General features: G+C 33.9%; 1 protein-coding gene across 6 annotated transcripts in view; it reads right to left on the reverse strand.

Moving 5' to 3' along the window:
* SSBP2 (single stranded DNA binding protein 2) overlaps positions 1-12,445 on the reverse strand; it is a 386,496-nt gene that overhangs the window by 234,439 nt on the left and 139,612 nt on the right. For all 6 annotated transcript variants that reach the window (XM_007487371.3, XM_001369660.5, XM_007487368.3 and 3 more), the window contains exon 4: positions 4,670-4,754. In XM_007487371.3, the coding sequence (XP_007487433.1) occupies positions 4,670-4,754 (85 nt within the window). The remainder of the gene's footprint in view (positions 1-4,669; positions 4,755-12,445) is intronic.

Below are 12,445 nucleotides of genomic sequence, written 5' to 3' on the forward strand. Positions count from 1 at the left end.
ACGCTGAGGTTAAAGAATGAGTGGGGGCTGAGGGAGAATTCTCACAATATAATAGAAATTTCTGTAAATCAAATGATGCTTTCCTATTGATTTAACTGTAGGGAAAAAAAATCTCACTGAAAAAACTGGGTTCCACGCTATAAGAGAAATGTCACTTTGGAAATACAGAAAGTTTTTAAATATACATTAAATGAATGAGTGTGTAGAAATATCCTTCAGAAGAGCTGTAAACTGGCATGAGTTCCTTAAACCAGTGCAATCACAGGTCCTAATTACCACCATCATGACCATCAACAACACACATAAAAAATGTTAGTTATAATAATTGTTATTATGTAATAGATTCATTCTTGTTCTATTTTTTTTTTTGCCAATCTTTCACCTCTCTGAATAAAAAGTTACGGTTTTTCATTTAAAATGAAGCTACAGGAAGTGTTTTTCAAATTCAATAGTTTCCTCCTCACTATAAACACTTCTATAATTGTTTATTAAAATTAAAGTAAATTAATCTTTTTCTGATACTGTATACCTAATGAGAATTCTAATCACCCTTTTAGGGAAAATAACAAACACATTATTCATCAAATGTACATATGCACCTTGTTTTACAGAGCAGCTGTGTTCCCAAAAAACTGGCTGCAATACAAATTTCTATAAGTGAAATGATACCTTCCCACTTATTTACTTGGAGAAGAAAATTCCCTCAATGTAACAATCCCAAGATGATAGGAAATAAAAAAGCAAGTTTTTTAAAAGATACATTAAAAGAAAAATAACTATTTTCCAATAAAACAATATCACATAATCATAGATTTAGAATTATTTATTTGTCTTTCTTTGGCTTTAAAGCCCTTCACAACCTGGCCTCAATTTATCTATTCAGTCTCATTATATATCAACCCCCAATACCCTATGCCCTAAATGTTTCAGTCTCTGTTTTCCATTCTATTTCATCTCCCTTCTCCATTTCTTGACATTGGTTACCCAAATGCTCGGAATATACTTCTCCCTACTTTTATGTCATTATTAACTTCCTTCTGTACTTTTCCTGATTTTCCCAGTTGCTAGTGCTTTCTGTCCTTAACAACTTCATAATTATTTATTCTATAAATATTTATATATGAGCATATTCCCACTCAATAGAATATAAGCTCCTTGAGAATAGAGTAATTTCATTTTTTTTGGTCATTGTATCCCTAAGTACCAAACACAACACCTGGCACTGAGAAATCTAACAAATGTGTGTTGATTGATTCACACTATATATATTTGTTTTTATGTACTTGTGTATATGCATATAGATTTCCTGGTCTGTGTAAGAATGAAATCATGGAGAAGAATAAGTCACCCTTAGAAGTAGTCTAGTCTAATCTACATTCCCTAAAACATATCTGAAAAGTTGATTGTCAAACCTCTGCCAACAGACCTCCAAGAAGGGGCAAGAATCTATGACTTTTGAACATCTCTAATTGTTGGGGCATTTTTCCTGATATCAAGCTTAAATTTCCTTCTTTGTAGTTTCCTGGTGAGACTTGTAGTTCTGCTCTTTGTGTCCAAACAGAATAACATACTTGGAAGTAGTTATCATGTCCTTCCCACTAATCCTGCACTCCCCATGACCCCTTCTGTCTTCTTTTCTTCAGGCTAAACATGTACTTCCTTCAACCAATATTCATATGAGAAAGATGCAGGACCCTTCACCATCCTGACTGCTCTCTTCTAGACAGCTTTTATCAATGGCCTTTTTAAACCAGGGTGAACAGAACTGAATACAATACTTCAAGTGAGGTCTAATATTCTTGTTCTAATAAGACTTTCATCTCCTTATTTCTGAAAGCTTGTTCCACTTAATGAACCATCCGTTTATAATGCAACCCACAGTAGCTGTCTTAGCTGCCACATTATCCTGTTGACTTTTCTTGACCTTGTAGTCTACTGAAACTTCCAGCTCTTTTTATTGAAACAAAAAGCAAAAAACCCGGTATGTAGACAAGATTTCCCTCATATTAATTTTTTTCTTTATTCATTTTGAGAATGGGTTCCCCTATTTTTTCTGGGCTGAAAATAGAGTAGCCACTCACAGGATAGATCCCAATACTGATCTGCACAAAAATGTCCTGCTCCATTTTTTATAATCTGGGTCCATCCACCCCTACTTCTTAAACTGTCAGGAGATCCTTTGTGCCTGGGGACTCATCATATTTGGTGAGTCTTAATGTAGACTGGACTTAATATGGACAGCCAATTACTTTAGCTCTACTGCAGCTCAGAACTCCTGATCACAAAATGATTGCTTCAGAATCCCTGAGGAGCAGAGATGACAGACATACACCACCAAGCCCAGCCCTCCCTCCTATCTTATATATGTGAAGTTGATTTTAAAAGTCCATGACTTTTATTTATCTGTATTAAAGTGAGTATTATTATTTTATTTTTATTAATTAATTAATTAATTATTTGTTTATTATTATGAATTTATTATTATTTTATTAGATTCAGACATGCTCTATCTAGCCTTTCAAAATCCTTCTGGATCATCATTTTCTCATCAAGTGTTTTAGCTCTTCTTCCCATCTTAATGTCATTAGTAAGATGAGCTTGTCATCTATACCTTTATCCAAGTCATTGATTAAAATATTAAGCAGCCCAGGACCAAGATCCGAGCCCTGGGGCACTCTACTGGAGACTTCCTACCAAAATGATGTTGAACCATTAACAACAACTCCTTAAGTCTGACAATCCAATCAATTTGGAATTCACTTGATTGTATTATTATCTTACACATCTCTCCATCTTCTCAACAAAAGGGGATGAGTTACTTTATCAAAGCTTTCTTGAATCTAGGTTAAACTATATCCAAAGCATTCTCTTCCTTTAGTAGATTTAATAAACTTATATTAAGGAATTAATAATTAGCCCTTAATAAAGCAAATAAATTAATATGGCATGGTCTGGTCTTAATGGAGCAATACTTGCTCTTTGCAATCACTACTCAAATCATCTCTTTAATAATCATTTCTAGGATTTCCACAGAAATTGAGGTCAAGCTCACTGGTCTACTATATGAAGACTCTATTGTCTTTGGTATTTTTTCTTTTCTTTCTTTCTTTCTTTTTTTGGTTTTTAATTAGTTGAAACAGCATTTGCCCTTCTCCAATGGTGCCTCACATTTTCCAAGATTTTTCAAATATCATTGACAATAGTTTGACAATCATATAGTTCTTTCAGAATCCAAAGATTTAAACTGTCTGGGCAGGGTTTCTTGAATATAACAAGGATAGCTAATTATTTACTATGGCCCTTACTTATTCTTTCATTTCCTATGTAAAGGTCATTCTTATTGAAAAGCAAATAGAAACAAAATAAGATTGCTTTCCTTCCATTGTCAGTTACTGACCTTCCCTTTTATCCCAATATAGCTAAAAACAAAACAATTATAGAAATATATATAATTAAATAATTGCAGATGAACTACACACAAAATAATTGGATGTGTGTCCCTGAATAAATATATATTACATATTATGTTGTGATAGAACATCAATATATCAGAATATAATGTAATACTATTTTATTTCTTATATTTATTTAAGAAAGGTACTTTCGGGTTTAAGTTTCACGCCTATCTTTTTTTTAGGTTCTAGATAAAATGCCAGTCTGCTTAGGTTCCTCCCTCATTAAGTGACTAGCATTCTCCTTGTATCTGTCTTCACAGGAATTCTGTATTTTTTCTTCTCTACCTCCCCTCTGCCCTTAGACTCTTCTAATGTTACTCTAGTACTCAACTGTGGATCAGCTTATCTGGATTTCCTTTACCCAGACCTCACTCTGTCTGCCCTTCGATTATTTTTCCTAAGATAGCATTTTCCCATCATTTTGACTCTAAATCAGTAAACTTGGGTTTCTTTTCCTATTTGTCTCTTTTTTTCCCAGATTTTTTATCGAAAACCACTCAAATGTCTTCATACTTCTGTCACTTAGCACCATCATCTCTGGGCATAACTTGGAGTCTTCTTGGGCATTTATAATACACATCTGTATATTTCAAAATTACTGAAGGAGTAATTTTATTCCCTTACAATTTTAATTTTATTTTATACTTTTTAATATTTTATACAATTTAATTTAATTTTACAATTAAAACTTCACATTTATATTGATGCAAACAAACTTCCATGCCCTTATCTATGATTGCCCCCTTGCTCCCAATCACTTTGGGAGGGCAGTTATATTTTGCTGCAATATGTTCCTCAAAGAGCTGATTCAATCGACGATTAAATTTTTGCAAAAAAAATGAAATGCAGAAAGACTTGTTTCTTAATAATTCTATGGTTAAATGATCCGTAAATCAAAGTATCATTTTATACAGTGAGTAATTATGCCTTCATTTTTGTAAATTCTTCATTTTGTAAATTCTGACTTACACATATTGATTTTGTTTCAAAGATAACTATAGCTTAGAATTATGATTGTATGACTACCCTCCATATTCTCACCAAAATTCATAGTAATTATTTGTTGATTAAAAAACAATTTTCAAAAATCAAAGCATAATCATGAGTATAAAATAGAAATGTAAGTGAAGACATTATATATGACTGTTTATTCAAGCCCTCTAGTTCAAAAAGAAGCATTTTAATTCAATTCTGTCAAACAGCAAGCAACTTACATAATCATGGAAAGCTTTAGCTTCACTTGAGTGTTCACATGTTTCACGTCTTTCTGGAGCTGCACAGTAGAGATCCCAAAATACACTATAAAAAAATAAAACAAAAGTAAGAAAAATCAATTATCAGTATAGGAAATAACTATTCCACTGCAGACATTGGAAAAGATAATATTTTCTTCTTAAAGTAACATAACCTACTATTAAGCAACGAGCAGATTAACTTTTTTAACTTGGAAAGAACTACATGATTATGAAAAGTAAAAAGGGCAAAAGCCAAGACATTTTATATAGCTATACAGATTTAATATTTGAAGAATAACTTGTGAATGTTCACCTCCAGAGAATGAATATAAAGTGGAAACCTGAAAGACATAATCTATATATTTTGTTGGATGCTGCCTTCTTTGATGTGGAGTGGGGAGGTTGGTCTGAATTTTTAAAATGAGATTAGAAAATATTTAACAAAATAAATAAAAATACAATTAAAAAGAAATTAAAAAGTCCATTAGAAAGGTAAAATGAGATATTCATACAAATTTGGAATTTTGCCAAGAGTTTATTTTTTATAAGTCTAGAGGATGTTTTAGATGAGATATTCCTCAACTTTGTATAAATGAGATCATCAAACATCTATGAATTAGAAACCAATACTATGAAAACAAAGAAAAAATCATAACATATATCCATAAACAATAATTTTTTTCAAGGTTAGAAGAAATTACAGAAGTCACCTAAGTAATTTTTAATACAGTCCCTTCAGTACTGAAAAGATAAGTAAAAAAATAATCCTAATTTAATTGATGGAGAAAAAAGAAATTTGTTCATTTGTCCAAGATTATCAAGTTGTTCAATTAGCTCATATACAAATTCTGTACCCACTAAAATAGGACAAAGCCACATTTCTTCCAATATTTATTCTTCCTACAATTAACAGAGCTAAGTTACTCTGAATGGTGTTTAGAATACTACGAATATAAATTTGATGATTATTCTAAAATATTTCTACTCTCGAGTGAGTTCTAATACAAAGAAGTTTCTGCTAAGAGTTCTGTAGTATAGATTTTTTTTTTCTGAGCAAGACAAACAACCTGAGCAAGGTATAATTTCTTACTTTAAAATGTTCTCCCTGTAATTATTTTAGAAAATAATGATATATAACTAATGAATTATGAGTTCTTAAAAGATCTTTGAATATATAATGCTATTTCTATGGAACAATGAGTTTTGTTTTTTGGGAAACTGACCAGAATGCTCATTTAATGTTCAATGGGAGATACTAGCACTCTGAAAGAATAGATCACAACCCTAGAAAAACCTTACTAACCTCTGTAATTCTTATTTATAACTTTCCATTTAAAACAATGGCCAACTTCTTTCATTCTTTTTTCCCCCTCTATTCCTTTTAATCTTCATTGGTCATTAGTTCAGCCACATTACCATCATGGTGTTGCTTATTTAAATTCTTTCCTTGGTTTCTAGTTTTTTGTTTTAATACATCTTTTTTCTCTCACTAAAAAGATGGCTTCACCTCATATCATTTCTCAAAAGTAAGTCATCTTTGGAAAAACTCTTACATCTTCAATGTCCTTTTCAATTGATTGTCCTCTTGTTCTGTCTGGGTCTGATTATCTGTATTCATAGTATTACATGATTTATAGCTCTATAGAGCATTACTGAAATATATTGGTGCTTTTTAATAAGCTTTTGCAACAGCAATCAACTTGGGATTATTAAAAAGGCTAAGCAATTTCCCAAATGAAGTACAACATACCCAAACTTTTACTTCTCTTAAGTTCTGGTCCTCCTCATTGTCCATCTATAGAACTTGCCCCGGGAACATATACCAATAGATTACTTCAATTTTATCCACTTTATTTTTGATCAGGGAATAAAGTTAGACCAAGAGGCAGCATGGGTTACTGTATAGAGTACAAAGGTTTAGATTCAAGAACACCTGGGTTAAAATTATGCCTCTAGGAGTTCCTATTTTATTAATATTAGAAATATTGGTTAAGTTCTATGTGCCTAAGACTTAATAAAATATAGACAGTTTATTGGAAAGAATTCCTATACTAAAAAATATCTTTTAAATAATAATTCATTTCATTAGGGAAGACTTTTTTGGATTCTGGCTCATGGCCAAAATACTGTAAAATGATCTACAAGAAGCTCCCACCATGGCTCCCTGATGCCTCTAGGATCAAGTCTAAAATCATCTGTTTGACATTTAAAGCTCTTTATAACATGCTTACTCCTTTTCCAGTCTTGTTATACCTCACCATGTACTGTGTGATACAATAACAAAAAGGACACTTTATCTCCTGAGTGGACATTTTCACTGGCTTCCCCCATGCATGAAATTATCTCTTCACCCCAGTCTTCTATCCTCTCTGGCTTCTTCAAGTCCAGTAAAATCCCACCTTCTGCAGGCGTCCTTTCACAGTCCCTCTCCATTCTAGCATCTTCCCTCGGGTGATTATTTACAATTTATCCTGTGTAGAGATCATTGGAGCCCAATCATTTGCCTCCGGATTGCGATCTCCTTGGGAGCAAGCACTGGCTTTTACTTTTCATTGTGCCTTGCACATAGTAGGTGACTCATGAATCTTTACTGCCTGACTGGGTGATTGTGCCTCGCACATAGTAGGTGACTCATAAATCTTTACTGCCTGACTGGGTGATTGTGCCTCGCACATAGTAGGTGACTCATGAATCTTTACTGCCTGACTGGGTGATTGTGCCTCGCACATAGTAGGTGACTCATGAATCTTTACTGCCTGACTGGGTGATTGTGCCTCGCACATAGTAGGTGACTCATGAATCTTTACTGCCTGACTGGGTGATTGTGCCTCGCACATAGTAGGTGACTCATGAATCTTTACTGCCTGACTGGGTGATTGTGCCTCACACATAGTAGGTGACTCATGAATCTTTACTGCCTGGCTGGGTGACTGACATCAATACAAAATGTTTCTATTTGGGTACGATGTGGATCCTTCCTTACACTGGCAAATACCCTAAGTGAACTTGGGTCTTTTTTGTAGTTCAATTGCTGTTGGCTTTAAATGGATTGTTGAAGAGTTATCTTGAAGGAGATCTCATCAATACAGTTATGGCTTTTAACATCAGATAAAGAAGTCAATCCATGCGCTTTTAAAGCCAGATGTTGCTTTTATTGTTCTTGTTTATTCAAATGTTTGTGTTTGCTGGTGATCCTTGAATTCACAATAAAAAAGAGTATGTAAAATAAAGTCTTCCATGACTATACAATGTCATATTCAACAAAAAGTGCTCAAAATGGGACATTCCATTTTTTACACTTTTACTTAGTTGTAGAATTCTGAAGATGGAATCCTATATAGAAAGTAATGTACAAACACACACCCAGTCCCTTATTATTTTACTTCAAGAAAACTCTCAATGTGTCCATAAAATATTCTAATAAAGACTTTTTAAGGGATGAAGCTTTTCACTCCCCTTTTCTATGTAAAGAGATAGTTTTTTTTCTCCATTTTTATGGTGAGAAAAGTTTTTTCTCCGTTTTTATGGTGAGAAAAGATAGGTAATATTCCACTCTAAACTATATTTTAAGACCAGCACTATGTGCCCTAAAATTATATTTTCAAAGCCCTTTTTTTTCTGAATATATCTGGTAAGAATCAATTGAGTTTTTTTAACTCATTGTCTTAAAAGATATTGGCAATTACTCTAAATGCTTGTTGACTGGCTAGTTAAAAGTAAAAAATCACTGATAAATTATACAAAAGACATAAGAAAGTAGAGTGCTGGGGGCAGCTGGGTAGCTCAGTGGATTGAGAGCCAGAGATGGGAGGTGCTAGGTTCAAATCTGGTCTCAGACACTTCCCAGCTGTGTGACTCTGGGCAAGTCACTTAACCCCCATTGCCTAGCCCTTACCACTCTTCTGCCTTGGAACCAGTAAACAGTATTGATTCTAAGGTAGAAGGTAAGGGTTTAAAAAAAAAAAGAAGGTATAGTGTTTTTGATGATAACAATTTAAACTCAGACAAGATTTCGATCCCTCAAAATCAGAAATTTGATAAAAAGTGATTATCACCATGTCTTCATGGTAGAGCACAAATCAACATGGTAGACTATAAATGTGGTCCTTGCAGCATCATGCTCACCATTAGAATGGATTATTCTATAAACAAAGAGGGTCTATCCCATTTCACGTCTATTGTTGGCCTCCACATTTACAAAGGCTATCAAGTACGATCGAGTCTAGCTGAGCCTTGCATTAAGTTTTCTGTAAGCATGCCAAATATGGTTTGTTAGGGGACGCTTCTCTTAAACTTCTAGAATATTCTTTCATGATATTTACAAATGCATTGGAACGCTACCTTGGGGTTGTCCTTTTGCTGCCATTTCTTTGTTTGGCAAAGGGATGACTGGCTTTGGCACAGAGTTGACTGAGGCAGTTTTGGGGCTCTTTCGGTACTGTTTTGGTGAGAATCTAACCTCTGCTAAACTTTGGCAGCCCAAGCCCAGAACCATTTGGGACCAACATCACGGACCCAGGTTCATGTGTAGGAAACTTGTCACCAACATTCATGTCGTTGGCTCACGTGCCTCTAATAGTCAGAATTATCACCCTGGTTAAGCTCTATGTACCTTACTAAGACTTAATAAAATATAGACAGTTTAGAATATACCTTATTGGAAAAAATTCCTATACTAAAAATATCTTTTAAATAATGATTCATTTCATTAGGGGAGACTTTTTTGGATTCTGGATCATGGCCAAAATACTATAAAAAACAGGAATCACTGTCATTAGGATTACTTTTATCTATTTCCCATTTTGAGGGATCGAAACTTTGTCTGAGTTTGAGCAGTTCTATCAAAAGCTCTGTCTTTATGTCTATCCTTTTGTATAATTTAGCATTGTGTGATGTTTAACTAGTCGATCAACAAGCATTTCTCAATTATGAACTGGGGATCGTGCTAAGCTAAGTCAAAAGATAGTCCTTACTCTTGAGGGGCTCAAAATCTAATGGGAAAGAAATCATGCAACATATAGACAGGATCAACTGGAGATAATCAATAGAAGGAAGGAAACGGGATGAAGGGGGATTAGGAAAGGCTCCTAGCAGAAGGCAAAATTTTAATTTTTAGGGAAGTCAAGGAACAGAAATGGCAAGGGAGAGAATTCTAGGCTGCCACACACATAGTGAGGAGATAGATTGTCTAGTTTGAGGAACAGCAAGACTGGTGTCACTGGAGAGCAAAACAGAGGTGGAAAATGTATATAGCAAAATTAGCAAAGTAGGGACAGGTTGGGTTATAAGAAAAACTTTAAGTGTGAGAGGATTTTATATCTTATTCTGGAGGTAAGAGTGAGCCAGTGAACTTTGCTGAATAGGAAGGTGACAGGTGACATGCTCAGGAATGTTTTAGGAATTCTTCAATTTGACAGCTGAGTAGAAGATGGACTAAAGCAAGGAAAAACTCATGGCAGGCAGACCAACTGGCATGTTATTGCAATAGTCTATTGCTATTATATTCCATAAATTAAATATTATTGCAATTGTTATCTCAGGAGAAGATGAAGACCTTAACCAGAATGGTGGGAAAACCATGAGAGAAAAGGACATATGTAAGAGATATTAAAAGGGTAAAATTGACAAGACTTCGGTAACAGATTGGATATGAGGTAAGAGAGAATGAAGAGTTATGGTTGTGAGGCTGGGAATAGGTAGTTTCTAGTCAACAATTTCATTAACCAAATAAAACTACCAAACATAACCCTTCTTTCCTCTCATTAATCTGAAGAGAGGAATGAATAGATGAGATAGTAAAGAAGCTTTTAGCTCAGACAGTGAATTATCATCCCCAGTGCAACCCACACTCATTCTGTTTCCAGCTTGTCCCAGTCAAACTCAGACTGACAGATCTCTTCTCAAACATTTCTATAGAATTATATTTACCATAACAATGTCTGTACCACACATTGTGGCATTTAATCACAAACCATTCTTTTCTCCTTTCCCATGACATGAATCATCATTCATCTCTCTCCTTCTTCTAGCACAGGATATGTGAAGCTCTTTGAATGCAAGAACCTTGCTCTCATGCTTCTCTTAATTCTCCAAAAGTGATTATCACATACTAAGGGCACAGTCCAACCTAAATAAATAGTAGTTAAATTAATATAATTTATGATTTCTTCAGAGGCCAACTTGCCTTACTACCTCTGATCTATACATTTTGCTCAGGAAAGTTAAAGTAAAAAAACATTTCATTCAAAGTCCTGTTGGACCTCAGAGATTTGAAAAGGTCTTCTGAGTTCACCTAGTCCAACTTCCTCATTTTACATATGAGAACTTCCTTTTTATTAGTTACACTCATTTTTTACAATAAAATTATTTCTTTTGTTAGAAAGAGTAAAAGAATACTATCATAATTAACCTTCCACTCAGTTTTAGAAGATAAGAGAATGTAATGAGGCAAAACTATTTAGAATACTAAAGAACTCCATAGTTTTGTATTTTGTAGCCATGAAGGGACCTGAAGACAAAGCATGAAGAACAAACTCACCTATTCTTTTTAGCTTCTACCTCCCTCCTCCAAAAAGAAGATAAATAGAAATGGAGTCAAATATTAACTAGTTATGAGAGTTCACATCCCTCTACTCCCATATGGATCACTTATCTAACGAGCAAAAAGAGAGAAAAAAAATGGGAATTTGATTTCCACAAATAAAATAAATGAAAGAAAAATCTCAAGTCATCTATAAAGAAAATTACAGAGGCCAAAAGAAATGCTTGATAAAATTAATCCAATTATAGTATATCATCACTTTATTAGTTTATAAAGATATACTAAAACATGAATATTTCTAAGGTGAAGTACTGTGCCAGTTGAACAAGGTATATCTTCTGTCTTGACCTCAAGGGTACATTTAACATCTATATGAACTTCTTCCCTGCTAGGAGAAAATTTTTTCAAGTTTACAACAAAAAGACATCAAAAACAAATTTTAGGGATGAAAGCCACATAAAAGATATAAGATTCAAGGACTCAATTTCTTGTCTACCTTTATCAATTCACATAACAAGCAAGAAACAAAGTAAAAGCAATAAGAACAGTATCAGTTCAAGATGAGATAATTAATCACCAAGTGTTTCAAGAAGATGAAGGTAGTTAAATTATATATTCCTTACTAACACAAAAAAATTGTAAGCTCTGTTAAAAGAAATGTAAAAAAGCTAGTCCTAAAAGTCTAAAAGTTTATCACCTGAATTTTCTTATGCTCTACATTGTAAAACATTGTGGTGATGCTATAATTTAAATATAATGGAGTATGTCATTATTGTTTGTCCTTTGTACTCAAAGAGAACCAATAAGATCATGATATTGGGTCAGGGTACACTGTAACTGATCAGTCCAATGATAAGCTTGGAAAGCTCTACCACAGGAAGGGTACAAATAGTACATTTGAACATTTGGGATGGATATGTCAGAAGATAGGCATATCTCTCATTTCCTTTGTGCTACTCTCATTCTGCTTTGTTCACAGAGCACAGCACCTTCTTTGATATGGCTACACCATGCTGAGTGGTCCTATATTAATGTGCCCTATGTCTCACAAATGATACTAAAATTCTTCAAAGAGCCCTTGAAAGTGTCCTTCTTCTGACTTCTGACCTCCATGTGGCTGTACAAGTTCTCCATAAAATATTCTTTAAGTAAATATATGTTTGGCACTCAGTTTATGTAACCAACCCATCCAAGGTGCACTCTATTAGTTTGAA

This window comes from Monodelphis domestica, chromosome 3, assembly GCF_027887165.1.
Source record: "Monodelphis domestica isolate mMonDom1 chromosome 3, mMonDom1.pri, whole genome shotgun sequence".
In the NCBI taxonomy this organism is placed as follows: Eukaryota; Metazoa; Chordata; class Mammalia; order Didelphimorphia; family Didelphidae; genus Monodelphis; species Monodelphis domestica.